This window comes from Megalopta genalis, chromosome 1 (genome assembly GCF_051020955.1).
Source record: "Megalopta genalis isolate 19385.01 chromosome 1, iyMegGena1_principal, whole genome shotgun sequence".
NCBI lineage: Eukaryota > Metazoa > Arthropoda > Insecta > Hymenoptera > Halictidae > Megalopta > Megalopta genalis.
The window spans coordinates 31,397,079-31,424,919 of record NC_135013.1 but is presented as its reverse complement, the minus strand read 5'-3'; the positions used below and the strand labels follow the sequence as shown (position 1 = coordinate 31,424,919).

At 48.9% G+C, this 27,841-nt stretch overlaps 6 protein-coding genes across 12 annotated transcripts in view; 3 read left to right on the top strand and 3 right to left on the bottom strand.

Moving 5' to 3' along the window:
* The first annotated feature begins 772 nt into the window (after positions 1-772).
* LOC117217874 (uncharacterized) lies at positions 773-8,266 on the top strand. The gene is made up of 3 exons (XM_033465696.2): positions 773-2,387; positions 5,371-5,514; positions 5,833-8,266. The coding sequence occupies exons 1-3, from the start codon at positions 2,005-2,007 to the stop codon at positions 7,082-7,084; spliced, it is 1,779 nt and encodes a 592-aa protein (XP_033321587.1). The 5' UTR covers positions 773-2,004; the 3' UTR covers positions 7,085-8,266.
* Positions 8,252-12,205, bottom strand: Nup54 (nuclear pore complex protein Nup54). Of its 2 annotated transcripts, none has more exons than XM_033465694.2 (4): positions 12,000-12,205; positions 9,268-10,703; positions 8,905-9,132; positions 8,252-8,825 (listed from the first exon to the last, which is right to left on the bottom strand). In XM_033465694.2, exons 1-4 carry the CDS (start codon positions 12,097-12,099, stop codon positions 8,703-8,705), a joined length of 1,887 nt encoding a protein of 628 aa, XP_033321585.2. In that variant the 5' UTR covers positions 12,100-12,205; the 3' UTR covers positions 8,252-8,702. The 2 variants fall into 2 exon arrangements, with proteins under 2 accessions (XP_033321585.2, XP_033321586.2); XM_033465695.2 differs by having other exon boundaries at positions 9,268-10,700.
* Positions 10,698-12,520, top strand: LOC117217875 (uncharacterized). Its single transcript, XM_033465698.2, has 3 exons — positions 10,698-11,011; positions 11,069-11,215; positions 11,292-12,520. Exons 1-3 carry the CDS (start codon positions 10,994-10,996, stop codon positions 11,679-11,681), a joined length of 555 nt encoding a protein of 184 aa, XP_033321589.2. The 5' UTR covers positions 10,698-10,993; the 3' UTR covers positions 11,682-12,520.
* A 150-nt stretch (positions 12,521-12,670) lies between these two features.
* On the bottom strand, positions 12,671-22,466 carry GABA-B-R1 (gamma-aminobutyric acid type B receptor subunit 1). 5 transcript variants are annotated; one of them, XM_033465701.2, is made up of 13 exons: positions 21,768-22,463; positions 21,566-21,664; positions 21,353-21,487; positions 21,118-21,288; positions 20,513-21,011; positions 18,950-19,077; positions 18,560-18,852; positions 18,227-18,470; positions 18,067-18,135; positions 17,799-18,006; positions 16,946-17,340; positions 16,544-16,682; positions 12,671-13,972 (listed from the first exon to the last, which is right to left on the bottom strand). In XM_033465701.2, the coding sequence occupies exons 1-13, from the start codon at positions 21,903-21,905 to the stop codon at positions 13,953-13,955; spliced, it is 2,538 nt and encodes an 845-aa protein (XP_033321592.1). In that variant the 5' UTR covers positions 21,906-22,463; the 3' UTR covers positions 12,671-13,952. The 5 variants fall into 5 exon arrangements, with proteins under 5 accessions (XP_033321592.1, XP_033321590.1, XP_076381536.1 ...); XM_033465699.2 differs by having other exon boundaries at positions 12,671-16,682; positions 21,768-22,466; XM_076525421.1 differs by having other exon boundaries at positions 12,671-16,682; positions 18,088-18,135; positions 21,768-22,466.
* Positions 22,467-23,315: 849 nt separating this feature from the next.
* Positions 23,316-24,194, top strand: LOC117217934 (mediator of RNA polymerase II transcription subunit 22). Its single transcript, XM_033465846.2, has 2 exons — positions 23,316-23,519; positions 23,737-24,194. The coding sequence occupies exons 1-2, from the start codon at positions 23,417-23,419 to the stop codon at positions 24,054-24,056; spliced, it is 423 nt and encodes a 140-aa protein (XP_033321737.1). The 5' UTR covers positions 23,316-23,416; the 3' UTR covers positions 24,057-24,194.
* A 58-nt stretch (positions 24,195-24,252) lies between these two features.
* The window catches only part of bif (protein phosphatase 1-binding protein bifocal), a 75,282-nt gene continuing 71,693 nt past the window's right edge, over positions 24,253-27,841 (bottom strand). Inside the window, exon 4 of one of the 2 annotated variants that reach the window (XM_033465844.2) lies at positions 24,253-27,202. In XM_033465844.2, coding sequence (XP_033321735.2) covers positions 26,949-27,202 — 254 coding nt within the window. In that variant the 3' untranslated portion in view covers positions 24,253-26,948. Of the gene's footprint in view, positions 27,433-27,841 lie in introns of both variants that reach the window. The other variant, XM_033465845.2, reaches the window with a different exon arrangement.

Sequence of the window (27,841 nt, the reverse complement as noted above, 5' to 3'; positions counted from 1 at the left end):
AACGCGCGTCTTTCGAGCGCAATTCGACGATCCGTGGAACACGGATGCTCGTGTTCGCGCGTTTATGAAAACAAAAATATCGTCGGGGACAGCGCGAGCCGCGAGTCCTCGAAGAGTCCAATTTATCGATAAGATCGAGCGAGCGAACTTTGCTCGGTTCGATTCGACGAGCAAATATATTCGAATCAAAGCGTCCGTCCTCGCCGAGGAGCGAATCCGGAGCACGGCGAAGAAAAGTCGCGCGTGCAACAACAAACGTGCATTATTTTCGATCGTCGCGTTTCCTGCCGATCGAAGCCAATCGCTCGCTCGATCATCCCCGTGTGATCGTTTCCTCCAAAAATGCAGCTTTCCATAAAAAGGCGCGGTGTCGCGTCGCAGTCGGAAACCTTCGAAAAAGCCGCGTAGCAGCGGCGGCTCGGCGTCGCTCGGTTTCCGCGAAGTGCGCGTCAAACAGGTTGTCTGTTTAGCGCGTTGACGCGCAGTTTAGCTGGCGTCGGCACGTTACCTAAAATTTCGGCACGTGCACGCGAAAAGCGTCTCTCCACGTGACAAGTAGGTGGTCTTGCGTCGAAAGCGGATCGGCGCGGCTCCGCACCGACGGTGCATCCTCGCCGAGTAGGAGGCGTCGACGCCGCGGAGCGAGCGCGGCGATTACGCGTTATCAGCTCGGCGGCGGATGGTGGGACGGTGGGGAGAAAGAGCGGGGCGGGCGGGCGGCCGGGTATCGGCGACGATAGCGCGGCTATATATAAGGCTGCCGGCTGGTCGTTGATATTAGTTCGACGTTCGTTACGGTGTTTGCGCGCCTGCAGCCGTTCGGTGTCCGTCCGCGTTGTCTCCGATCGCCTCTTCTGGTTCTCCCTTTAGCCGTCTCTCTGTTCGGCCGGCAGCGTCCCGCGGCGACCGCAAATAAACGTTCGTTCGAGCGGTAGTTGGCCACCGAGATACGCCATTGACCGACGTCCCCGGGGGTGATTCCAATCATCGGACGCGTCATAGCCGTGCCTTAGGAGATCCCCGTTGCCAGATAAGAAGCGCGGACCGCGATCGCTCCGACGTGATAACAGACGAGCGGAACACGATGGACGCGGCGAGCATCATCTAGCGACGGCTGCGACCCATTTCCGGATCTGCGGCCCGATCCCGCGGGACACAACCCGTGTGCTCGGCCCATTCGGCCTTTTCCGAACACGTAGAACGGACTGGAACGGCGAACGGTGACGGTCCTCGCGAGGAAAGCGTGGTCACGTTTGATGAACTTGCCGCCGCGGGCTTGCAGCAGCCTAGTTATGTTCTCGATCGAGTACAGCAAGCAATTCCTGAGCTACCGTATACTCAAGTCGAACCGGTTCAAATACATCTGACGATACGGACTCGGACTTGGAGTGATAAAAGGTGCGCGCGCTGAAGGGGGCGAGTGTGTGTATGTGAGCGTGGACGACTTGCAGGGATATACGGTGTTGTATGCTCAGGATCGGCGGAGGCTTGCGCAGGTTTCGCAAGACCTGGAACGTCTTGTCCGCGACCGTCACCGATGCTAGGAAAGGCCCGGCTTCCGCAGCTGATCGCAGCCGGGAACGCCTGAACGTGTCGTGCCATCGACATCGAATGACAGAGGCCCCTCCGAGGTACCTCTGTTAATCGAGGCTTCGTTGAGAGCGAGAGCAATTTTGCAGAAGCTTCTCGTAAGGAAAGAGGCAGAGAGGCAGGAGAGAGAGGAGGAGGAGGAGGAGGAGGTCTGCTCGTTAAACCGCGGCGCGGCCAAGGAGAACACGGCCACCGGGTTTCCACGATTCCTATAATCGGGTTATTAAACGCGCTAATTAAGGAGCGGGCTCCAATTAAGTCGAGAGCGAGAGTGAGAGAGCGAGGGAGGGAGGGAGAGAGAGAGCGAGCAAGCGAGCGAGTACGGGGGAGGGTGTCGAAGGGGGAAATTTGCACGCGTTTGGTCGACGCAGAGATTTGGTCGGAACGAAGGAACACAAGAACAAGGGAATAAAGATGATCGTTTACGTTCCCGGTAGAATGCCAAGCCACGTTGGTCCGTACGGCGCCGCTCGTTACCCGGGCACCCTGCTAGGAGCAGTGCCGGGTTTTTACAGTCCGATTTCCGGTTATTCGACCAGCCCGAACTCCAGCTACTACGGGAGCCTCAGCCTGCATCAGCAACCACCGCTGGACCTTCCGGTTTGGCCGCGAAGGATGCCGGTCGAGGAGGAACTGGGAACGTCGCCGACGGCCACCTTGCCAGGACTCGGAGTCTCGCCGGGTGGCCTGGCGAACACGGGACCTCCGAGTCCTGCGCACTCCGACTCGGATGCCTCCAGCTCCAGCCTGGAGCTTGGCTCCATCCGGCGAGGCGAGAACGCCCAGCTGAAGTGCAGGTATGCTTCGATTCATGTACGTTCGATTCCCTCTGAAACCCCTAATCGAGAGACACTAGACAAGTGCCTCCCCTCTCCACCTTCTTCATTTTCTAAAAAAACTAAGCGACACGTGTCTTTTATATGCCCGCCAATTCGGCTTGAAGGAGCGAAATCCACCCCCGAAGGGCGCGCATTAAAATGACAGAGAATTCCGTATCTACAAATTAAATTGCAATTGTTCTCGTCGCACGCTAAACTTTTGGAAACCGAATCACCGTCGATGCGAAAAAGAAATACGCGTCGCTTAGCTTTCCGCGTGCTTCGACATGCTTGCTATCGAAAATAATCGGAGGGAGACACTTCACCCAGCGTTCCTTGTTAGCGTTAGATCTCTACCGACCTTTTAACACGCCGCGGTTAAAATAAATTCCGTCCAACGAGCCGAGTCCGATCAAATGCGCACGGTTGGGAAACGCTCAAGTTTTCCGACCCGAAGAGGCGAGAACTTTGACCTCCAATCGGGCGAACACGTATCCCCGCGCAATCGGTTTCGTTCACCGTTGACTCGCTCGTCTCGTTGGCCCGACCAACGAGTGTTCACAGCCAGGCCAGTTTTATTGCCGGATCGGGAGACGGCTTCTCTCCATTCCCCGACGCGCTTCTCGCGCCAAAGAAGAGAAGAAGAAGAAGAAGAAGTCTAATCAGATAATCCTCTGTTATGAAACGCGTGTATCGAAGAGGAAACGTAATCTCTTGTTCGAGAGCTGTTTACAACCGAAAATATTCGCTCGCCGCCACGAGTTTATCGGGATTTCCTCGTTCCTAGACTGCGCAGCGTTTGCGCGAGACAGAAACCTTTATCGATTACGGCAAACCGGAATTCGCCTGCAAAATTACGAAGTTGCAACAGCTCGAATATGCCGACGAGTTCTTTCCAATTCCATTATTTTAGCGTACCCCTCCTCTGGACACGGAGTTTGCGCGGAACATGCGAATTCTTAGACAGAGATTTTATTTTATCACGAGATATTATTTATTGTCGGATCGCTGACATATTGTCGCTTGTCGGATCGTTGGAAAAATGTCCAAAGCAGTTTAACCAAACCAAAAAGGAAAAGATCGCGACGATCGTGGCTCGTTCCGCTAAAAAATGCTGCCCCAAATTCGGTTACCGTTTCGCATTCGGTCCTCTAATTCCCGTTGCAAACATCTGTTTATCGGTGCATGAATAAAACAGTTGTCTAGTATATTACGAAGACGAGCGATCCGCGGGATGCCGAAGCGGATCGCGCCTATCGTATCGTCTGTTGTTTACTCGCGGCGCGGATCATAGTCTGGCAGATACCGGCGCCGCTAAAATCGCGCCGTCGAAACGTTATCTAAATTGAGCCGCGGATTTTTGTTGCGACGACGTTCGCAGTCTCGGAATAGCCGGGAAAGCGTGTATCGTCTTCTTATCTCTCTCTCCCTCGCGCGTCGCTGGGACGACGCGGCACGCACCCGCCTCCGGATCCGGCTTTCCAGGACCTCGCCGGCGCGGCGTCACCGCGGACAATTTCGCGAACGGGCCCAGACGATCGCGGCCGCGCGGATTCGTTGGCGAGGTCGTGAACGGGAAATCGCGCGTATCTGCCGTTAATTTATCTGCGTCGGGGCGCGTCCGATTCTGGTCGCCAACCGGTTTCCGCGCGCCGGTATCGGTCCGCGGACATTTCCGCGAGGATTCGAAAGGTCTCGCGGCTGCGGCGACGTAACTGTGAACGTATCTGTCGACGGTTTTCACGACGCGGTTTCAGATTTGCTGGATTCGAAGGAGAGTCCACGTTCCGTCGACGATCCTCCGACGACACGATTCTGCGCGCTCTGTTTCGGACCGGCGACGATTTCGGACGGATCATCGAGCCGCGCGGTTGCGACCGGTTTATCGCGGAAGCTCGGGGACGCGCGCGCGTTTTGCATGCGGCAGCCTCGTGGTCTAACGAAACGACGAGGCGGCTGTTATCATCGGTGGCCGAGCCGGAATCAACACGCCGCGGTGATTAGATCGCTGCCTTTTTCCTTCGAGCCCGCCCGCCCGCGACCGATAGATAGATCTCGCATTATTACCGTCCCCGTGGCGCGACGACGGGCCTGTTTGAGCTAGCGATTAGAGGCCAGTTACGAGTATCGGCGCGATATCTCGGAACGCGATCCGCGGACGTCACGCGGCTCCGCTCGGGAAAGCGACTTCCGCGAACCTCGGAGGGCAGCCGCTTGGAAAGTGCGCAGAAATCGTCGGCGATTCGACAGGGTGGTCTCGGCTCGATGCGAGGATCGATGGATCCGCCAATCGAGTCGTCGCGACGTTTACCTTGATCCGCGACCTTTCGATCGGCGGGCTCCGCGATTCGCGGAACAACCGATGCCGTTGACTGGAATAGCAGCGAACGCTCGGTGTGTCTAGATAAACTAGTGTCAACCGGCGGCAATTGCACAATGAATGGAATTGGTATCAATTGGCCCGACGCTCTTGACGCAAATCGCTCGCCGATATTAGAGCCCGGCGTCTCTCTTCTTCTTCTCTCTGTCGGCGGCTCTCTATCCCCGGGGCGAGAGAGCGGTCGCCGTGGCGACCGACCACGGTGAATGTTTACCCGCCCGGAACTCGCGAGGATATGCGGCGATCGATCAAAATGCAACGATCGTGCCGGCGCGCGTGTCGGTTATATTTAGCGTTTCTCGGTAAATGAGCGACAGGGGAAACAAACGGTATAAATAGTCCGATCGAGCACGAGGCGGGCCCCGGCGGGCTTCGATTGGCCTTAAACGATCGCAATCGCGCCTCGCGACCCGCCCGGATCGACCCGCGATCGGTCCGGGATCGGCCTGTCGCCGACGAGCAAAGATCAATACCCTTAAACGGCTAGCGCGACGCTGCGCGCCGCGTTATCCGACCGACCATATTGAAACCGCATTCCCGGCGATTAGGAGCGATCGTTGATATTTCACCGACCTGTTGCAGATGGCAGAACTGTGGCCGATGGTTCACGTCCTTGGAACAGCTCGCGGGACACGTCGCCCGTTTGCACGCCGCGCCAGGACTCCGGGGGCTCTTCTACTGCGGATGGGAGGGCTGTGCGAGAGGCGAACGTGGATTTAATGCGAGGTGAGCGCTCCTGTTCCGCCGAATCGAATAATGCGGTGCCCGAATTTTTAAACGCGCGCATCTGTAAATTAGAGAAAGTTGTCTATGAACTGTGCTTCGAGTCTGCTTTAGCTCATCTCAAAGACGAGAAATATTTGCAATGGCTTTACGCGTCAAGCAGATACTAGGTCTGTTTTAGCGACTTATCTCGAACAAGGCAAATATTTGTATCGCTATTAGTGGACCGCGAATGCACGTGTGTGTCTGCGGTCCGATAGAAGCCTTCCTCTACCTCTACGATAACGACGCGAATATGCTAACACCGATCGTTCTCCTCAGATACAAGATGTTGGTCCATGTCCGTACGCACACGAACGAGAAGCCTCACCACTGTTTTCAATGCGACAAGAGCTTCAGCAGGGCGGAGAACCTGAAGATCCACGCGCGGTCGCACACCGGCGAACGCCCTTACGTCTGTCCGGTGGAGGGCTGCAACAAGGCCTACTCAAACTCCTCCGACAGGTTCAAGCACACGAGAACCCACGCGGTCGACAAACCATACTGTTGCAAGGTGCCCGGCTGCCCGAAACGGTACACCGACCCGTCCTCCCTACGGAAACACGTGAAGACGTACAGACACTACGTGAACAACAACGACAAGGGCCAGGAGAAGAGCTTCGACGAGAACAACTCGCAGGAGAAGACGAGGTTCGACACCACCTCGCCGGAGAAGCAGAGCAGCACGACCAGCTCGGAGTCGGACAAGAAGGACAGCAGCATCGAGAGCAGCGCGTCCGGGTCGAGCCCGAAGGCGTCGAACAGCTTCGAGGAGCAGCGGAACTTCGTGGAGTGGAACAACATGTACAACCTGCAAGAGCAACAGCGTAAGGAGCAGGTCGATCAGATCACGCCGAGGAAGCCGTACGAGCAGGACGTGAAGATCTACCCGAGGATCTACGACGACAACTACATCATACCTGACAGGATCCAAGTGAACCCGATGTACGTCACCGGCGGCCAGATGATGAAGGAGAGCCCGCCGGTGTCGTCGCCGCATACCAGTCCTCATCGCATCCCCGACCCTATGCCCCGCATCGGGATGCAGTCGACGCCGATCAAGACCGAGGAGCCCGTCGAGTACCCGAGCAAGGTCAGCACGGTCGATTACAGGAACATCGAGTCGATCGTGAACAGCGCGCCCAGCAGAAAGGAGAACAAGATCGGCTGCGACCCGATCAGGCATTCTGTGATAAAGCGGGCCGAGGACCTGAAGATGGAGGTGGAACAAACGCCGGTCCAGGAGGAGCTCTGCCAGGATACCAACGACTGCTGTTGCCGTCACAAGTGCTGCGCCCACAGCAACGACAACATCCTCGAGAAGACCAAGATCCTCTCCGACCTGATCCTGAAGGCGCAGAACCCGCTGTTCAGGCAGCTGCTCGGGTCGGTCGACCTCCAATACGGGCTGCAGAACATGTGGGGCAATATCGTCGACACGAACAACACCTGCGGGCAGGATCTACGGGTCAAGATCGAGAACTCGGTGGAGATGGACCAGGATTTACCATTGGACCTGACGATCGACAAGTAGCTACACGCTGCTAGGGCGACGGTCGAGCCGCAAGGCTTCGGATCGTGGTGGGTCCACGTCCTGCTCAGGGTATGAGAGGGTCTATTTGGCCTTGGGATCTGTTCATTCGGCTCAAACTACCGGCGGCGGGCCGCGTTCGGCGTTCTCGAGGTCGTCCTCGGGCAAAGTGCCTTGATACTGTTGATTGCTTTGGGTATCAACAAACAGTAGTCCGTCGCGATAGAGAGTTATCGGTTGTCGTTATCAGCCGGGGACGACCTGGAGCCAACGCAAACAAGCGCGAAAGGGAACCTCGGCCCGCCGTCGGTTACGCGGAAAACGTTTGGCCGTTCGTCGAACGCTGAATTTCTTGAGGGGGGAAGTTAATCGGGAGCAACGGACCGGTGTGGGAGACGGGTGGTCGACCTCGAAGAAAACACTGTTTTAATCAGACTGCGAAACCAAATATATCGTAATACGTTTAATTCTTTCGTCGTAGGGCAGCGATAGTGGGCGGGGGAAACAGCTCGGAAGAGAATTGCTCAATCTTAACTCGTTAATGCCTCTCTTACAAGGGAACCAAGTGGACGCGCACTCACCGACGCGGTACTCTTCGGAACGTCGCGCTACGATCATTCGGATCGATACCGTTAAAATAGCAAAAAGCCGACTACCGAGATGCTGGCGAAATGCGGCCTGCGTGTTTAGTTGTCGCATGAAAAATGTGGGAAGATAAAATTGTTCGAGTAGTCCGCTATCGGTAAGTACGGGTTCGCAGTGTCTAGTGAGTAAACAAAGCCTCGGTGATCTAGATTTACGGGTAAACTCGACGAATCGATTGGTAAGAAAAAAAAAAGAAAAGAAACGCAAAATAAGAATATCGTACCAAAACGTGGAAATAGGTAAGGGATAATAACAGTAGTATGGTTGTACACATGTGGCACCGAAATCCTACGCAACACACAGGCAGACGACAGACTTCTGTGGAATGGCGCGTCGAAGCTGTCCCGGTATCTTAATACTGAACACCAACCAATGTATCATATGTATATAAAGATATATTATGTGTAAGCAGTTGTCAGAGAAGATAAGAAGACGCGCACGGCGGAGAGTATGTGCATTTCTCTGTGACGGAAAGAGGAGTGTGTTTGAAACGACGTGAAAAATTATCCAATAAAAAAAAGCACATTATTTATGTAAAAATGGTTTTTATTCTGTTCTTTTGTGTATACCGAACGCCCCTCCCCCTCTCTCATCCTCTCCCACGGTATCTGAAATATATATATGTATATATATATATATAAAGCTCTTCCCGAGCGGCCCGCTGTTCAAGGCTCCATCGGTAACAATTGCATAACACTCGATGAGCCACAATATAATTACAATTGACAACATTATTTCCTACGATCGGCAAACCGTTCGCAATCGTGAAAATATATACTACGCATCGTGTGCGAGATGGGAACGAAATAAATTATGGCACCGCAACCTCGGGGGTGCAAACAGGGTCTTCGCGTCTTGTCCGTGTTTCTTGCGTCGTTTATCGCCGACGATAACCATAATCGTGTTATCAGCGTAAACATTTTCATGGAAAGAAAAAGAAATGTTCGGGTGTAATTTATGATACTAAATATAACCCTCACGATATACTGTGACTCATTAAAAGCTCGGACATGCTGTCTTTGATAATCTTCAAGCTTTCTAAGTCGGCGTGTATCGTCGATATCAGTTGAGCCATTCCCTGCTGTTCCATGCTGAGATACTGAAACAGAGACAAGTTTATTATAGCAGCTTCTCGTTAACGGTTTTCTCTTTAAAAAAATGTTCAATATTATACATACCGCTTTTATATCGTCCTGTGCTATGGGGTCCATCGCGTATCTCTCTTGATTCTGGGTGTCTATGTAACTTCTCATTCGTAACTGAGACAGCATTTCGCTGATTCTACCCTTGAACTGGGTCGGTGCACTGATCTGCGAGTGCATGGCTTCGAACCTGTGTGTCAGGACCTCCTCTTCCGGTTGCAACGAGAGTCCGACTTTGCGAGTAATCTCCTGACGCACCAATACCTAACAGAAAAATGGAGACACTGTAGGCAATCGTCGTTAACCCTATAATGCCGCACTGGGTCATAACCTTGAAGTTTCGAGAAATGTGACCTTGAGGAAGATCTTACTATGAGACAAAGAAAGCTGTATACATACTTGCAGAACCCTATGCTGAAGTTCCAACAGAGTCCTCCTATGCTCCTTCAGTCTAGCTTGTATCGCCGTGTGTTGCCTCTGCAATTTCTGAATTTCCTCCGCTGCCATGTCCAAGAAATTCCTATGTCTAGCAGTTTCTTCCTCTTGACATTTTAGCCTGTGCTTCACTTGTTGGAATCCAATCATCGGCACCGGTATGTATAGTTCTGGATTGGGATTGTCCAACTGAGCCTGTTTCCATAATCTCGGATCGATTGAACAAGGTGGATTGTCCAAATACTCTTTTAATTGAGCTGGATCTAATTTGACCAAAGGCAACATGTCCTCCACGCCATTCTGTACCAATTGTTGCTTCTGCATTGGCTGAGATAAATAAGTGACCAGCTCGTTGGCAGGTATTTTTCTAGGAGCCCCAGTGATGCCTTTCTCGGTAACAAAGATGGTCACCTGAGTCTTCTCTTCACCGGTCGCCTTGATATTATCTATAGTCAATGATAAGTTTGGCTTGTTACCCAGGACATTATTCATAAAGCCTATCAACTGAGTCTCGCCCTCTTTGATGTCGTTCTTCTTCTTGTTGAAGCAGAAGACAACCAATCCGTCGTTGTTGTCAGCCTCGGGCATCCGACTGTATCCGATTGCCTTGAATCTACATAGAGGATTCTCCTGATTAAGGTCTATGGGCGGCACGTTCATGGAATAGTAAGCTTTCCCAGTGCCCCATAGAGCTTGTATGAGGTTCCATCTGGCGATGACATTGTCCCGTTCGTCGTTGTATAGTTGGCAATTGAAGACAGCATTGTACAACGCTTCGGATATGGTGTTGACGGTTTGCTGTTGTAGCTGTTGCTGTTGTTGGAATGGTTGCTGTTGCTGAGGCTGTGTCAGCCCTGCGCCGAAACCCGTGAATCCTGCGCCAGTACCGAACCCACCAAAACCTGTGGTGGTGGTTGTGGTCGTTGGCTTAGTTCCAAACGCACCGAAACTGGTGCCTGTACCAAAGCCAGACGGGGCTGTGCTCGTAGTTCCAAAACCTCCAAAGAATAGAGGTGCAGTGGTGGTTGTTGCTGTTCCAAATCCACTAAATCCCCCAAAACCCAAGGAAGGTGTGGTTGTGGCAGCCCCAAACCCACCAAAAGCTGTGGTAGATGCTGGAGTGGTACCGAAAGTAGATGTTGTCCCGAATCCGGTACTCGTTGAAGCTGGTGTGGTACCAAATGCTGGAGTAGACCCGAATCCACTGGTGGGATTGGTACCAAATGCTGGTGTAGTACCGAATCCAGTTGTGGATGTGCTGCCAAAGCCAGTAGCTGCTGGTGTACCGAATCCAGTACTTGTTCCAAATCCACCAGTTGCTGGAGTGGAAGCGGTGCTAAACAGACTTGGAGCTGATGTTGCTGGTGTACTGAATCCAAAGGACGGTGTCCCAAATCCTGCTGAAGGATCAATTTTCAAATTATTCAAATGTGTCTTATACTTGAAGTACGATTTGGCAGAATACTGGAAATCACGTACAGGATGAATATAGCTATGATTTTCATTGTTGGATTTTGTTTTTTTCATTTGAAGCTGCTTCAAATGGAATAACCAGGGAATGACAGAACTATTTTAAATAAAATCGCGGCAATAATTATTATTTATAATTTATGTGAATACATCGAGTATACAAAGGATATCGTTATATACATTTATTAGTATAAATTGTCTTAGGTTTGGATATTAAATCATGTCACACGTGAATCAGGTATGTTTCTTTTTTTTATTGATAGGATAAAAGGATTTAATACATGTAAAATCACAGGAACAGAGATACGAGCAAATAGTTCACAAGTTGTTAAAGATACCCATAATGCCTACTAATAAGTTAAGACATCGCCAAGCTGATCACTTTCACAACACTGCTACAGAAATTTCAGGAGAAATTGGTACCACAGACAGGGCTATTGGAGTATGTTTTAAAGAATTATGTTTTATACATGCAATGTGTTATGAAATACTTATTATAACATACCGATATTCCGCAGGATGTTACAGCTGAAATTATGATAACAACACTAGGGAAAATACCAAATGAAATGTACTACATAGAAGACACAAATCCCCCAAAATTAGCAGCGCTCGAGAACATTCAAGAGGAGAATACTTACTCAACCAACAGCATTATATCATCCACAGAAATGAACAAAGGAGACACCGAACCTGGTTATTCACCGGTTTTAGTGGCTCTACTATGCACACTTGTGGTTATACTATTCATGTGCTGTATTACGGCATGCTTAGTAGCCAAGTCCAAGAGAAGAAACAATTTTTTTAACAAGGGATGCGACCCAGTGTGCACCGGTATGAGCCAACCGCTATTGGATAAGATATCGGAATGCTCCAACAAAACGAGCAGTGGCACTCAGAGAAATTAGGCAATATTGGCGTAGACTTTGCAAGTTAACATATAGAATCGAGCAAAGCAGTTGTCAAAGAAAGGGCAACGCGAATGGCTTATGTAAATTGTTCAGAAATATATTACACATGCACTGATATGCGACAGCCTGCAAAATCCGAGCGATTTACGTATTTGGTTTCTAACTGCACCTGGAACAGAATCTTTTGCGGGACGGCGAACAGTTTCCAAATAAGGCAAACAGTGCGAGCAAAATGAGTCGTAGAATAGGCCCGAAAGGGTCACATGTAACAACGAAATTCGAAATGTGACATAACCTTAAAAGAAGAGAACTTACCCGGTTTCACGGGAGTCGCCGTCGTAGAGGCCGTGGCACCGAAACTGAATGCAGGAGCCGGCGTCGAGGTAGTCACTCCGAATCCCGTGCCGAATGACATTTCTTCGTCCAAATGATAATCAACGCACGAGGAAAACACGCTTTACCCGCGCGCGCGCCTTACAATTTCGTATAAACGACAGTGCAACGAATATGGCGGGCTGACATGCGCCACGAACGCAAACTCCCGCTTGTGCGCAGAACGCGCATTGCGCGCATCACGTGGGCCGCCGCGTGATTCAAATTCAAATTCAAACGACCATCAAAACAACACCTGTTAAGACAGACGGCGCGATCTTGAAAGCGGAAAAAACGTTTGCGAACCGGACCAGTTTTCGCGAGCAAAGAGACCGGATATGCAGAGCAGTGTCTCGATTCTATTTCAGCATGTCTTACAAAATGGCGGAGTTATTAGAGGAACCTTGTCAGCTTGTACCCGATCAATAGATTATAAAAAAAATAAAAGTACTACGGGATTTAAACGGAGGCAGATGTGACGGGCGGTTTTATAATAATTTTGATGAATGCGGAGAAAGCATGGAGAGAGAGAGAGAGAGAGAGAGAGAGAGAGAGAGAGAGAGAGAGAGAGACGCTATAGATTATCGTCGAAGCCAACAAGGTTGCACAGCCCCTTAAATCGCAAACGAGTTTATTCGAATCGTTTTATATTCTTTCGATACAATCGTATTCCATTTTGTACTACATATTTTCATAATCGCCGTATGCGTCTATCACGTATTAAATATATGTGGTGTTCCTTCGATTGGGTGATGCGTGTCACATATTGATATACCTCGAACGGAAACGGAAGTCCGCCAGCTTCTGTTGCTCGATCGAAATTAAACCGAACGATCTTCCGTCGTTCCCGTATTTCGAATTTGTGAGAACGGGACGATCGATCGCCTCGATAATATCGATAAACGTAGGGTGTTATTAATAACAGATACAGCGGGTGAATTTGTAACGAATTTTATCATTTGAAAAACTTAAAAATAAATATATCTCCATAATCTAACATACATATATATGATACTTTCTTCAACAGTTCGATTAGACTATATATATATGTATACCGTATATGTATATAATCACCGCAATAATCATAATAATAGTAATGATAATAATAATAATGATAATAATAATAATGATAATAATAATAATAATGATAATAATAATAATAATGATAATAATAATAATAATGATAATAATAATAATAATGATAATAATAATCGTACTTTTTTAAAGTCAAGCGCTGCCCGCGCGACAGTCGATCGAATAGGTACAGTAAAAAATACCGTGGATCGATTAGAAACAGTGTGAACAGAAAACATCCGTTAGAGTCTCTCTAAACCACGGAACGTATGTACGTAGAGTGGCGGAATTGAAGCCGCACCGTTATCCAAAAATCCATGGTGCGCCGGTGGCTTAACCAGTCTACGCAATACACGCACGCGAATCGTCTTTTGTGTATATACGGATAAAATTTGAATTGCAGTCAAATCACGTTGTCGCCCTCCTCTCCCGACAACGAAAGCTCGCGAGGATCGAGAACGAGTCTCCGTTTCTCGGCTGAAAACTTCCGGCCTCCGCACCGAGGCTCGCCGGCCACGAGAAATCATTCTCTTTCTTTCGGCAAGGAAAGGCGAGTATTTTCGGATGGCAACCGTCTCGTCCAGCGGCTCGAGCTTTCCCTCGGGGAAATCGGATTTCCCGGCTCACGGCCCCCGGGCACTGCTCTCGGTTACGACAACAGAACGGTCCAAATATTTCCATCGGGGCCCGCGTGTCCGTGTACGCTAGCTTTAGAAGAGAGACGAGAAAGACACCCAGAGAGAAACGGAACGGGGGAGCTTTCAGCTCGTTCGCACGTGTGTATCGCTTTCGTCGTCCTGATCGACGGGGACTCTTCGATTTTCAGCCGACCTGGTCCGTTTCTACAAAAGAAGAATTGACAATCGATAACCTTCCGGATGACAGGCTGCACGTTCTAGATAGCCTGCTGCGAGCTTGTTCGAACGATCGCTGATCAAACTTCGACCGAAGATTCCCGAAGCAGCTGGAATCGCTTTCAATGCGACGAGAGCCTCTCCCGATCAGCGTAAAAACGATCGAAGGAAACAATCTGCTAAAATTGGGAAACTTCGGTAAGACCTCGACGCTTTCAACAGCGAGCGTTCGGTTACTCTCGCGATCCACCGCACGCCCATTCATAAATAATCGTCTGATCGGCTTTCCTGGAGAGCCGGTTCCCGTCTGATCGTAGATCGAACGTATCCTTCCGGTTCGAATCGCGCAACGGTCTACCTCATCAAGACTCCCAAATTATTTATGAATGGCGCAACGCCGCAAGCGTTTAAATCTCGTTAGCACACCGAGCGGTCCGCGTTCGCGTATCTTCGCGGAGATAATTCCGTGCACAATTTGGGAGCAGACTTCATGAGGTTCACATCGGTTCGCGGGTTTCGGAAACGACCAGGTGGTAAATCGTCTAACGAGATTTAACTGCAATTGCTGGAAATCATGCGTGGGAACAGTTTGTACCAGAGATAGTCAAGCGGTGGGACAAAACGAACGTCCGAGGTGCGGGATCGTGTGTTCCTGTGTACGTTTCGTATTGGATTCAAGCGGATTGCGGAACGGCGAACGGATGTGCGCGCGGCGATCGCAGACGGAATCGTGATCCGTATGCGAAAATACTCGTCGAACCGGAGTGCCCGATAACGAGCTAATAAGAGCCCGATCGCGCGTTCATTTTTAATTCGGTCGAAGGACGATTTTAGCGAGTCATTTCCCAGAAATGTGCGCGTGCTAGTTTTTAGCACGCCAAAACGTATTTTTGCATACGGCGTTCGATTTTAGCCGACGCGAGTCACCGCGTTGCTAATTATTAACCGATGGAACGCCACCCACGCGCACGTGGGCCGCGTTCTTTGTACCCCGTGCGGGTCGTACCAAATGCTTTTTCTCTGTTTCTCGCACATTTTTGGACCCATGTGACCGCGTGCGCTACCACGATCGCGGTTTTTTCAATGTGTTCTCGCGGTAAAACGTTCGGGAACCGAATCGGTAAACGGAATGGATGTCCACGGTTGGTCCGACATTGGCGCCGGATCCCGATAAAATTTCCCCGTACAAATTGTATCGAACAATAACATATCTCTCGATGTGTCTGCGCGGTGTAAACTCTTCCCCCTCCCTCTCCAGAGGTAACAAAAAACGTCGTTGTAAACGAGACCCGCGCGCGTCGACGATACGTAGGCCAAAATCTGTTTGTCCGATCCCGATCGCTATGTTTCTCGCGGCTGGTTGTGCTCCCCCCACCCCCTCGCGACCGAACTGGCTACTCACATTTAGTGTTACGATATCATCTATACGCGGACGCACACGTATTTACTTGATAGTAGACACATACATTCAACATTTATAGAATACGTTTAGACACCGAGTACATCGAACGAGGCGGAGGGTACCGATCGCGTACGGGATCACAAGAATCTCGTTCTACGCCCGTTTCACGGTACCCGCCGCTCGAGTTTGATTTGTAAAAGTTTTGGTACGAGACTGCCGCTCGGTGTGTGATTGTCCGGCTATTCACGGTACCCGGTATATACTTTGTGCTGTCAAAAGCAAACCGAACTACGGTAAATTCTCCTTAATCGACGACCAGATTGTGCATAAAAATGGACAGTTTGAAGAGAGAAGATACGACTACTCGAGTCTTGCGGTTCGATTTTATAGTCACCGATTGTCAACAACTATAAAAACGTATTTATATAAATTATGTTAATAATCGTATAAATAAAGAATAAATCGTATCGTGTAAATAAATAAATAAATTATATTACAATAATCGTATCTCCCCTTCCCAAATTGTCCATTTCTGAGCACAATCTGAGCGTCAATTAGGAAGAATTTACTGTACATTAAGTTCGGCAGTTTCGCAGGTCGCTTCTGTATACCGTTGCCAACCATTCCGGAAAATTTCATTGAGTTGCAACAACGCTAACGTGCTCCATTTATAAATATATATATGTATGTAACATTGTCAAGTCGCAGAACCTCGCCGCCGTGCTTGCACGAAATCGTTCGCAGCTGCTTTCTCCGGCTAGTCGCAGCTCGATGATATCCGACAGATCGATGGACAAGAGTATGCGGTAGCGACCTGCGAAATCACTGAACTCTTCGTCTGACGCTGTTACAGAGAGATCAACGGAGTCCGTCTTCCTTCCGACAGCGTCGAAGGAGAAGCGCTCCGCGTGAGTGAGGCGTACACGTCGCGTGACTCGATAGGCTCTAAATGTCTCGAAATCGGAAACGGTCGTAGGAAAGTAAAGAAGCGACATGTATAGCTTGCTCTGTTTAGGTCCCAGGTTTCTTAGATTCTTAACGGTGGCCGCCTAGGCGGTTGGTTCGCGGCGGTGGTTGGTCCTACGAGTACGACTCGGAGAACTCGAAGTCGGAGGCGGAAGCTCGCGACGAGCGCGTGTAAACGGAAATGCCCCCACCGATCGCGCTGTCCGAGGTCCCCTCGCCGGTCACGAAGTCGGCGACGATCAGCGAGTCCTTCGGGACGTTTCCGATGCCGCCTTTCAGCGCGTCCCTCTCCGCCAGCATCTGCTTCAGGACTTTGATCTTCTCTTCTTTCTGCAAAGAACGGGCTCCGTTGAGAATCGAATCGAGCCGGAAGTCGTTTCTCAGCCTAAACCGATCGCGACCCCTTAAAATCCTATCCTGGCTAAAAATTAGCTACCCGCAGCCTAACCTTGACCAAAGTAATAGCAGCTAATTCAAGATCGGCTGGTCGAAGGAACTCGTGTAGAGAAACTTCGTGGAACCTCTGTCTTTCATCGGAGTGAACAAATAACCTTGACACAACCGCAACCCTGATCCGAAATGCGTTGGCTCACCGCTGCTATAAGCTTCTGAAGTTCATCGTTCTCCTTGAGCAGCTTCTGGTACTTCTCCTCGTCCTCCTTGGACATGCCGACGTTCTCGTTGTACTTGGACTCGGCCTTGTCCTTCGGGTGGCTGATCACCTCGATCATCTTCGGCACGAAGATCAACGCCATGCTGAGGACGCAGCAGAAGACTATGGCGAGCGCGACGAACGCGAAGCTGGCGTCCTGCTGGCTGGCGATGACCATGGTGACCGGCACGGTGATCACGCAGAGCACGACCACGTTGTAGATCGACATGCCGACGTATCTGGAGTCGTTGATCTGCTTGACCTTGATGCTGCGCGTCTCGTAGGCGAGGAACAGGCCGAACACGAGGATGATGCCCTTGTAGCTGTAAACCAAACCTGGAACGAACGAACGACCGTGAGAGGCGATTAACCCTTTCGGTACGAGCGCGTTGTCCGCCGTGATATTCCCACTGTACGGGGTGCCGCGCCGAAAATGCGCACATAACGCAGGGTCAGTCCACTTTTGTACGAAGATTTTCTCAAGCGTTAAGCAATGACTGTGCTTAATCCGTTTCTAAATCTTTCTTTAAATGTTTCCTGTAAACATTCTGTAAAGGGCCTACAGAAATACGGCTTATATGGATGCCGGATGTATTCGGCACTCGTCCATATTGGTCATCGGATGAATGCCGGATATATCCGGCGCTCGGCCACACAGGTGACTAGATGGATGCCGGATATTTCCGGCGCTCGGCCACACAGGTGACTAGATGGATGCCGGATACATCCGGCGCTCGTAACGAAAGGGTTAAAGATCGTTCTCCGTTTTATCGCCGCGTCGAAGATCGCCGTACCTAGCCAAACGTTGTTGTGGTCGCTCTCGCAGTGCTCCAGCTCCGGCCTGATCCTGGCGTCGTCGTCACCGAACGGCGACGACTCCAACGGGAACGTCTCCATCTTTCTTTGGAGAGGATCGAGCACCTGCCAGGAGATCAGCAGCACAATGTCCATTGCGAGCAGCCCACTTACCATCGTGTACAGCTTCCACGGTTGTATTTTCTTCTGTATGGACGAAACTTTTTGTTTAGCCATGAACAACTAAAAAGAACCGGAGAGATTTACGTTTAAAGTCAGGGGCCGTACGAGCGGGAGCTGCGGGCCATGCAGGAGCGGTGCAGACTGCGTGAGAGACTAGAAATGTCAGCCGTACGGTTAAAATCGTCGTAAACCAAAGCTACTCGATCGGACAAATCGGGGGGGCCTACGGCTCGATCGACCATACCTTCGCCTGGTCCGCTTTCGTCTTCGTCGTCAGCCTGTGCACCCGCCACACTTTGCTGAACATGGCGCCGAACGCCAGGGTGAACCCCGTGGACAGCATCCAGGCACGGGCCTGGCAAACCGCCGGGTACTCCCATTCGGTGACGAATCGGCCGTCGATGCCTAATAGAAACACCGACACGAAACACGCGATCACCCCCACCAGCATGATCGTGTTGCAGACGGGATGGGAGGACATGATGACGCTGAAAGAAGGGCGATCGTCAGAACTTCGTTAGAGCATAGTGAGGAAAACAAAAGAATAAAAAGAACGGCGTGAAACGATCGAACGCACCTCCTGTGCCTGTTCCAAATGTTAAATATAATTAGACCGACGGCTAGAACGATCCCTATCGAGGATATGGTGCACATACATATGAACAACGGCAAGGACACCGTTCTAAGCACCGTCCTCACGATCGTCCTGTCCTGCGGCACCTTGCCGCCGATCCACCGTTCCATGTTTCTCCAAGTCAGATTGTCGCTCTGCGTATCGTAGTACCCTAACTTGACGTACTTCCCATCGATCACCTGCTCAATTTGGGTCAATGCGATTCTGTCGCCTTGGGAGCTAAACGCAACGTATCCCTATAGCACAGAAAATCGATTAAAGATCCGCCCGCCAGTCGGGGAATCGCGAGCCAGCTTTTTCTTTTCTACTTTCGGACGCGTGCGTGCCACCTACAGATACGCCGAGGAACTGCGTCGAGTTGATGGCCGAGTAGATCTCGTCGGCGATCTCCCTGTCCGTGTACACGAAGTTCTTCAGGCTCTTCCCCTGCTTGGCCAGCTTCTCCATCGATTTGTTGAACGCTAAGGAGCCGGACATTACCGAATCGGAAAGGCTTTTTCTCTCTCGTCGAATCGCTCCGCATGAAATGTCGGATTTCGATATCGCGTGTTTAATCAAACACTTTCTTGCGAAACATTTTTTTTTGATATAGTCGTACGATATAATACGTACGTCGGTTTGTGCTGGAAAACGTTCGCTAGCCATCTAATCGTGCACTTGCGTCGCTACTTTTCAATTTGCTCGCGTTCGCCGATGCTAGTCTAACTTTCTCGTGTGAACGCAAACTCGGCGGTGAAGCGGACACCGCGTATAGTGCAACGGAGATCGCCATTTTGAACGTGTATACGGGATAGACGTTGTCACGTGTGATCATCGCGTGGTCCATGTTTTGAGAAGCGTGCTTTTCTGTACACGTGTGCATTAAACGCGAGATATTGCAACAGGAAGTTAGGAACGGTTTATTGTTGGTAAATAATTTTCCGGTAAATAATTCCGTAAATTTTCTGTGTCTCTAAACAGAAAGTTAACCCATTAACTGCCATGATACCCAGTTGGGAATTTTGGAATTTTACGGACGTCGCTTGGCGGCGAGCAATGTGTCAAGTGCGTTTGACGGTTTAATGTCATTTTACACATGTCGGTCAATATTGTTTATTGCAGACTGTGTGTATATTGCGTTTCGTTTCTTTTCAACGAGGGAACAAATTTGAAAATCATCTCCAAGTTGAACACGACAAAATTATCATACTTGAAACATGATATTTTTGGTTTGGTTTTTATATTGCGATTAAATATCATACATGAATATGTAATTTAGAGGTTATAGTAACTATGTGTTACTTAATTGGTCTTTTGTTTTTCATACAATAAAAAGATACTTTTCTTTTCTTTTCTATTCATGCAACTTGCCACAATCCCCGTTCGGGACTTTTTAAAAAATAGAAAATACTTCGATATAATTATGATTGAATATAATTTGAATATAATTATATTGCTACACAACTTTTTGTGCATATACATAACTATATCCCGTCAAAAATTCAAGAAACAAAAATTTGGCAGTCAATGAATTAATTGATTGAAGTATATCAATGAAAATACTTATGTTTGTTTCATTAGCAGCCTATCAACTGATAGGCTCTCCGTACCATAAATTAGTTGTAATAGTAAATAATAGTAAAAATAGTAAATAATGTAATAGTAAATAATTATACAAAAAAATATAAATATTTACAACACATTAACTACCGTATATTTTAACGTACTTGTTCATGTAATGTCTCTATATTGTCCATGTGTTCGTGTACAAAGAAGTGCGGCCAGTTCAAAACACGGATGACGCAATGACCACGCGTGAACCGTGTAATCACCGGAGTGCAGAGCTGCGGTTAGCAAAAATCCGACATTCCACATGCATCGACTTACTATTTGAAGAAGCAAAAGCGTAGGTTTTACCTAACGCGACCGACCAAACCGCGTCGTAGGCGAGCGGTGCCTCCTGGTATCCTTCGGGGTACCGGTTGTTGTCGATGTCGTATCCGTCCTCCTTCAGCATCTTGTTCAGCCGCAGCCTGAAGTCCTCGGACGTCATCCCGCTGATTGTCGTGTCGTTGTTCTGGTTCCACATGAGCGCCTCCGTGGTCAGGTGTCCCTCGGCCGCCAGCCTCATCTGCTCCTTGGTGCAGGTGATCCCCTCCTTGTCCAGGTTCACCTCGAACCAGTTGTCCTCGTACCAACCGATGAAGAACCATACGTAGCTCTTTCCGTACAGGTTCTGATGGTAGAGCTCGCAGAGTACCCGCCTAGCCGCCACCACGTAGAAAAGGCCCACGATGATCCTGGCGTCCTGGCGTCGCAGATTCCGCACCGCGTCCGAAGGATCGGACAGAAAGCTTTGGCGCGTCACTATTTCTATCCCCGCCTCCTTGCAGCGGGACTCTAAGTCTTCTACGGTCTACGGAACGGAACGGAACGGGAGATTAAACTGGTTTAAATCGCAAACGCCCGCGATCGGATCGAAGCGATCCTCAGGGGGGGAGATAGAGGGAAACCGATCTTACGGATATGAACACTTCTTCGGCCTGCTGCAGGATCGCCACCCGAGACCAGCCGAACTTCTGCAACAGTTTGATCCGCGTCGGATTGTGCACCGTGGCGGACGGGTGGGTTCTGAACAGCGTCGGGAACCTGTTACGATCGGACAACGCCGGGGACGAGGCGCCGTAGCAGAGCTGAAATCGTTCGACAAGTGAGAGACCTCCCCTCGAGAGATCGTTCCGAGGCGTTTTCACTCACCACGACCAAGTTCCACATCTTGGCCGCCTCGGCGACGGTCGTGCAGACCGTGCTGCACCCCGCCAGCAGCATCAGCTTCCGCGGGCTGTAGTACAACAAGTTGTACATCACCGAGGCGCCGAGTCCTGGCTCGCACTAAATCGAACGAGGTCGCGTTAGAGATTAGCATTAGCTGGGATCTCGTCGATTAAAGGCCCACACTTGTCGGCATACCTCGCTGTCGTTCGAGTGCAGCTTCAGCGTGAAGCCCGGTAACAGGTTCTTCTCGCGGTTGACATCGTCCAAGGCCAGGTTCACCGCTGGCATGCATGCCTGCGGAAAGAGGACGGTCTCGATTGTTTACGGCAAAGAAGGTGGAAAGAAGCGTGCGCGCTAGAGAGAGAGAGAGAGAGAGAGACGAGGACCGATCTCTCACCTGACCTCCCTGCCAGCCACCCTCCCCCGCTATCGGGAAAATGCCGCCGATGTGCAACACATTGTCCTCTTCCTCGGGTGGTAACGAACCCTCGACCACGCTCGTCGACGCCAGAACTATCACGAGCAGCTCCAACATCGCACTGGCCGAGCCTCCTGTCGACAGCCACGAAGAATCAGCCCCCTCCGATCAATCCTCCTCCGTTCGTTCTGCCCTACGACACACCCCAGCGCAGCAACGCCGAGAATCGTACTTCCCTCAGACGGATCACAGCCATCGTCCTCGACCGCTGCGCGTTTTCATTCGAGTCGCCGCACTCGCGGGTTTCACGATTTTCACAGCACCGTGGAACGTTTCGCGAGCCGTCGAACCGACGGGGCTGATCGCGGCCTCGGCACTGGCTGCGTCATTTAAACAATTGATCCCCCGTTGGCCATCGCTCGCCGGGCTGGCTTCTACGCTCCGTCCTGCTCGCGCGCGACTCCCCGCGATTTTTTCCCTGCGAATAGATTCAACGAAGACGGAGCGCGATCGCGCGAGCTTTCTATTGATTTCATCCCGGCTACCAAGGATCGTAGTGGGGATGGGGTGGCACTGTCCCCTAGTTTTCTACTAAGAAATCAATATACAGGCTGCTCTAAAGCACGACGCTCCTTCGCAGACGTTCTTTCGTCGCTGCGGCGAGACGGGTCGTCGTTTCCGGCCGGCTTTCTCGGAGAAACCCTTTGGAACAGCCTGTAGAAAGCTCGCTCGAAAATTATTTAATTAAGTTATAATTGAATTTAATATCTAATATGAAGTTAGGGATAATTTTATAGAAAAAATAATTGAGTTATAGTTAATTAGTATAATGATTGTAATTATATTTTTTATTTTAGACTTATTTAAGATGAATTTTATGGTGATCGATAATGTGGGATTAATTTATAATAAAGTAAAATTTAATTTTTATTTTGATTTAGGTCTGATAAAATTATTTAATTAAGCTATAATTGAATTTAATTTCTAACATGAAGTTAGAGGTAATTTTATTAGAAAAATATAATTGAGTTATAGTTAATTAGTATAATGATTGTAATTATATTTTTGAGTTTAGATTTATTTAAGATGAATTTTATGGTGATCAATAATGTGGGATTAATTTATAATAAAGTAAAATTTAATTTTTATTCTGGCCGACCGCGCTTCGATCTTAGCTTCCAATCTACCGTAAAGCGCGATCCTCTGGCTTCTGTTCAAGCTCGTAGATGCTCGGGAATTCTAAAGGAAATATGATCATGTTAGAAATGATTTTTTTGATAGCATTCAGTTTATGAAATAGCGTGTATTTATTAAATACGAGTGAAACGTTTTCAATTTTGCCGCGCTTTCTTCGGGGGTCCGCGCAGCGCCATTACGCGCATTGGCGAAACGCTGAAACTATTGGACAAATTTACCGACGGGCTAAATTATCGCCTGGAATTGCATAGTGGCGACGTCTACGGTTTCGAAGAACTGTTCGCAATCGGTAATTCGTCCACCAGTCTGCATCACCTGACCGCGTTGCCGCGGCGCTGTCTGAAAACAACTCGCACAACATGGTGGGTGTTGTTGTTGTTGCGTGAGAGGTCCTCTTTGATGGGAAAAAGATAATTATTTTTGGTGGCACCATGGCGGCTCAACGAGCACTGCCGCAAAGCAAAGAGGCTTTACTGAAGTCGTACACAACGAGGTTAAAGGACGATGTGAAGTCTATGCTGGAAAACTTTGAAGGTAAGCTTCCTAACCTCATCTCGTGCTTTATCGACGATATCTCGCGAAGTTCTCTGTTCTTTTGAAAAAGAACATTGCCACGCGATAATGTACACTTGTGCTCGTCTCGTGGTCCGCGTTAATCGGACGAAAATGATTTGTTTCGTTTGGAGTACCGGTAGTCCGGCAAACATAACCTACACGTGTACACAACTTACTGTATTCTCTGTTGTTCCAGAGATCATAAAGCTGGCCAAAGGCGAGAGCGACTCCCAATTATCACGGATGACACAATGCGAGCAGGACACGTACGAAATGCACGTTAGAGCTGCGAATATTGTACGCGCCGGCGAATCCCTGATGAAACTTGTCTCCGATATAAAACAGTATTTGATACTAAACGATTTCCCATCTGTGAACGAGGCCATAGGGCAAAATAGCAAACTGTTCAGAACGAAACAGGCGGAATGCGATCAGAAATTGGCATCTCTACGTGACGACATGGCTGCGGATCTGTACGACCTGGAGGAGGAGTATTACACTTCGATATACAAATAATGGAAGCTCTGCCAGTCAGAGAGAAATGCACAGTTGTGTGCGCCCACCGCGCGGACCATGCCGTGACAACAAATGTGATTTATTTGTTCGGTAAACTGTATATATTTATTTAAATAAATAAGAATAATTTTGATATTACATTACTGTCTTGTTAGAGTTGGGTGCTTGACGAGACGGTAGTTCTTTCCTCGGGGCGTAATTGTATAATTCATTTTATTACTTGAATACCTTTTGTAACACACAGACGATACATCACACAATACTTTCTAAACTGGTAAGTATACTCAATAAGGTAATGCGGGATTCAAGCTTCAGATAATCGTAACGATAATAATCATAGGAGTAATAATAATAATAATGAGAATAATTATAACGTTTAAAGCATAATACTAATTCTTCTTCGTAATCCTTGGCTTGAACGACGATGCCTTTTCCATACTCTGTACAGCGATAATTTACAAAAATAATATACGGAGTCCCCTCGCGACCGGAGCAGCGAGATTACATTGTCGTTTAATCAGATCGACCAAGATATATATCGGCTAATTAATCCGCGCGAATACAAAGGATGCCAACGCGTGCCGCGCGAGCGTAATCTCGTTTGCTCCGCTCTCTTACCAGTACTTATTGTGATTCAAACTGAAAACGCGATCGACACGGTTACTGTTCCACGAATGATTGGAAAACAATTGTAGTGTCTATAGGAAGAGAAAAAAAAAACAAACAAACGAAATAACAAAAAAATATCACAGTGTAAAATGCAACGCTGTGACACACAGACCCATCAAGCATCGATTTTTAACGCTAACGCGGGCCCCCACGGCGGTTTTCCCTCCGCGCGCAGTTCTCTCGAATCCTTGCGAGCCGTTCTCTAGAGCAGCGAAAGCTCCTTCGTCTTCGTTTACAATCGGCCGCGACACGATTCGTCGGTTATTTCGCGGTCAGCTCTATTATCGCGCGCGACGCTACGGAGGGAAACGCCGCGAACGGATGGGCGACGTTTGCGTCGCACGACACACGTGCGCGCGGTAGCCGGAATTATTAGCATCTAAATTCAGCGACGGAAAATGGAACACAGTTGTTGCCGTTGGCGTACAGACGCACCTGTGGTGTGTTCGGTTATTATCATCGTATCGCACGTTTTGTTTTCTTCGAATCAGTCCGCGATCACGCGATCAACTCCTCTAATTTATTCGACCATACCGCCCGCAATCATACCAGAAACAATCGGACGCGGTTTACGCGCGTAACTCCGAAATTTCCTCGACGTGTGTTACACAGTCTCCCGGAACGCAATTAACACGGACAACGAGTAGAAACAAAGAGCACAACGTAGAGAACGCGGTCGGCCCCGGTAAGCAAAATTCGAATTCGTCTGATCGAGCCTCGGGGCCGACGAATAATTTAGTATGTACAAAATTCAATTTTCCTTAAAATTAAACAGGATCTTCTCTCGTAAAAAAAAACTCTTCCAAAAAGCACGCGATCATTCGCTGTGTGTGTGTGTGTGTGTGAGTGTGTTTGCGGTGTATATGTTTGTATATGTGTGTTCTCTTCTTATTTTATCTTTTTTTTCTTCTTTTTTTTAGTTTTGGTCCTCGTCCAAATGTAAGAAACAATCAAGCGAACCGAACGAAACATGATCGTCTTTAATCACGGTGTATAAATGTATTATCTACACTGAAGTATGAACGAACCTGTTGAGCATTCGCGTGAGAAATGTTAGTATGGTTTTACACGCCCACGGTATATAATAATGAGCCTTCTCTTTTTGGAATTTACAATTGTTACACGTTATCCCTGGACAGAAACATTTGTTTTTTTTCGCTTATCGTACACATACATTTAAGTATACTTAAGTAGACTTACGTTCTACTTTGGCAAAAACTTTTACAAATCTAAACTCGAGTGTTTTCCCCGCCCCTCTTCTCTTCCCTCTCCTTCTTCTCGTTCCACATTTCACTTTTTCTCTTTCGCGAACAAACTATTCTTCCCCGTCGTTCTTCTCTCTTTTTTTTCTCAGTTTCGCGATTTCCTAAAAAAATCTCGCGCCCAACATTTTCTAGCCCTCTCTCGACTGGCAGCTCGAACTCGTGTGTATACGGCTTAGGATTAAAGTAATCTCAAAAAGGTTAGAAAAAACGTTCAGTTCCATCGCCGACGTCTCTCCGCTCGCTATAAAATGTGCCAAAAAGGTGTGATATGATATCCTATGTATATCCCTTACGCGACGTATGTTTCCCATCTTTTCTCCTTCTCGCGATCATCGTCCGTCCTAATATAAACGCTCGCCGATCACTGGGCTTCTCCGTGTGTAAAGAAATTGCTTAACAATTAAGGACAGAAAAGAAAGAGACAGAGAATCGAAGAAAGAAAGAAAGAAAGACAGACAGACAGACAGACGGATAGACAGAAAGAACGAAAAGCACTGACGCGTATCTTGGCAGTTTCGATTACTCGTTAATTAGGAAAGTCTGTTCACTGTATCGTTATCGTATTAATACAAAGTAAATGCATATACTTGGAATGATACTGTTAAATTCTCTCGATTCTTCGCCGGCCACGAAAACGGCGCGCCCTTAAGGGGGGCGGTAATAATCGCTTAAATCATCATACAGGTGAGCATTCGTCACTCGAACGAAGAAACCTTTTCTTTTTAGCGGTCTATCGGTGGAAGGCTCGTTCTTACGAAAAAAAAAACAAAAAAAAAACAAACGACAATTAAAATACTTTTGCGATCTAGTCTTTTCTCAGTTCACGGAACTCCGGAATTCCGGGCGCCGCGCCCCGTCAAGGTAACGGCGGAGCTTCTTCCCGCGGGGCTGTTCTCTTCTCTCTTCCGGGTTGTAAGCGTGTTCCCCTGGCTGCGACCTCGGCCGCCGGCGGTCCTCTTCAGTAGAGAAGGTCCCCGGTGGTTTCGGAGCCCCAAGCACCCGCGTCCTGTGCAGGCTTCAGATAGTCGATCTCGCCGATCTCGTTCTCCGTGCGGCACTGCTCCGTCGACGGCGTCGTCGCCGGCGTCGTCGTCGTCGTGCTCGGGGCCGGCACCGGCGTCGACGACACGGCCCTTGTCACGCCCAGCTCGAAACCCTCCGACGTCAAGTCCACTTTGCTAGGCGTGTAACTGGCTAGACCACCGCCACCACCTGCAGGGACAACAAGCACTAGCTTTCAGCACGCTACATTAGCAAGACCCGGCACAGCGAGACGACGCGGCACGGCCACACACAGGATACAAAGCGCGCGAGGCGACGTGAAACAAAGTGGGACAAGCGGGGAATAGGAAGCTAGATTATCGACTCTTGCGGGGCCTCGGTGCTCAAGAGACACTGCAACTGGTCGCATTGCTTCACGCGGGAAAGAGCGCCGTTTGCTCCTGGAAACAATCCGAAACAGGGCCACACTGGTGTTACACAATCCTGCGATTTTTATCCTCCCGCTCTTTTTTTCTTTCTTTTTTTTTTTCTTTTTTATCTTTTCCGTCTACCGCGCTGAATATTGTCCAGCGAGGGTAAACGATAACGTCGTTCGATCAGCGGACCGGATATAATTGTGTAATTATCGGCGGACCGCGGATCTTTATGTAAATTATAAATTGTCTGCGTCGAGGAAGCGTCGGAGAGGAAGTTACGTGCTTCTTTGGATATTTTCAGCGAGTCGAAAATTAATATTTGTATATAATATTAATAATATAATATTATATTATTAATATGATATAATAATAATAATATTATAATATTATAATATAATATTAATATATATTAATATAATATAATAATATAATA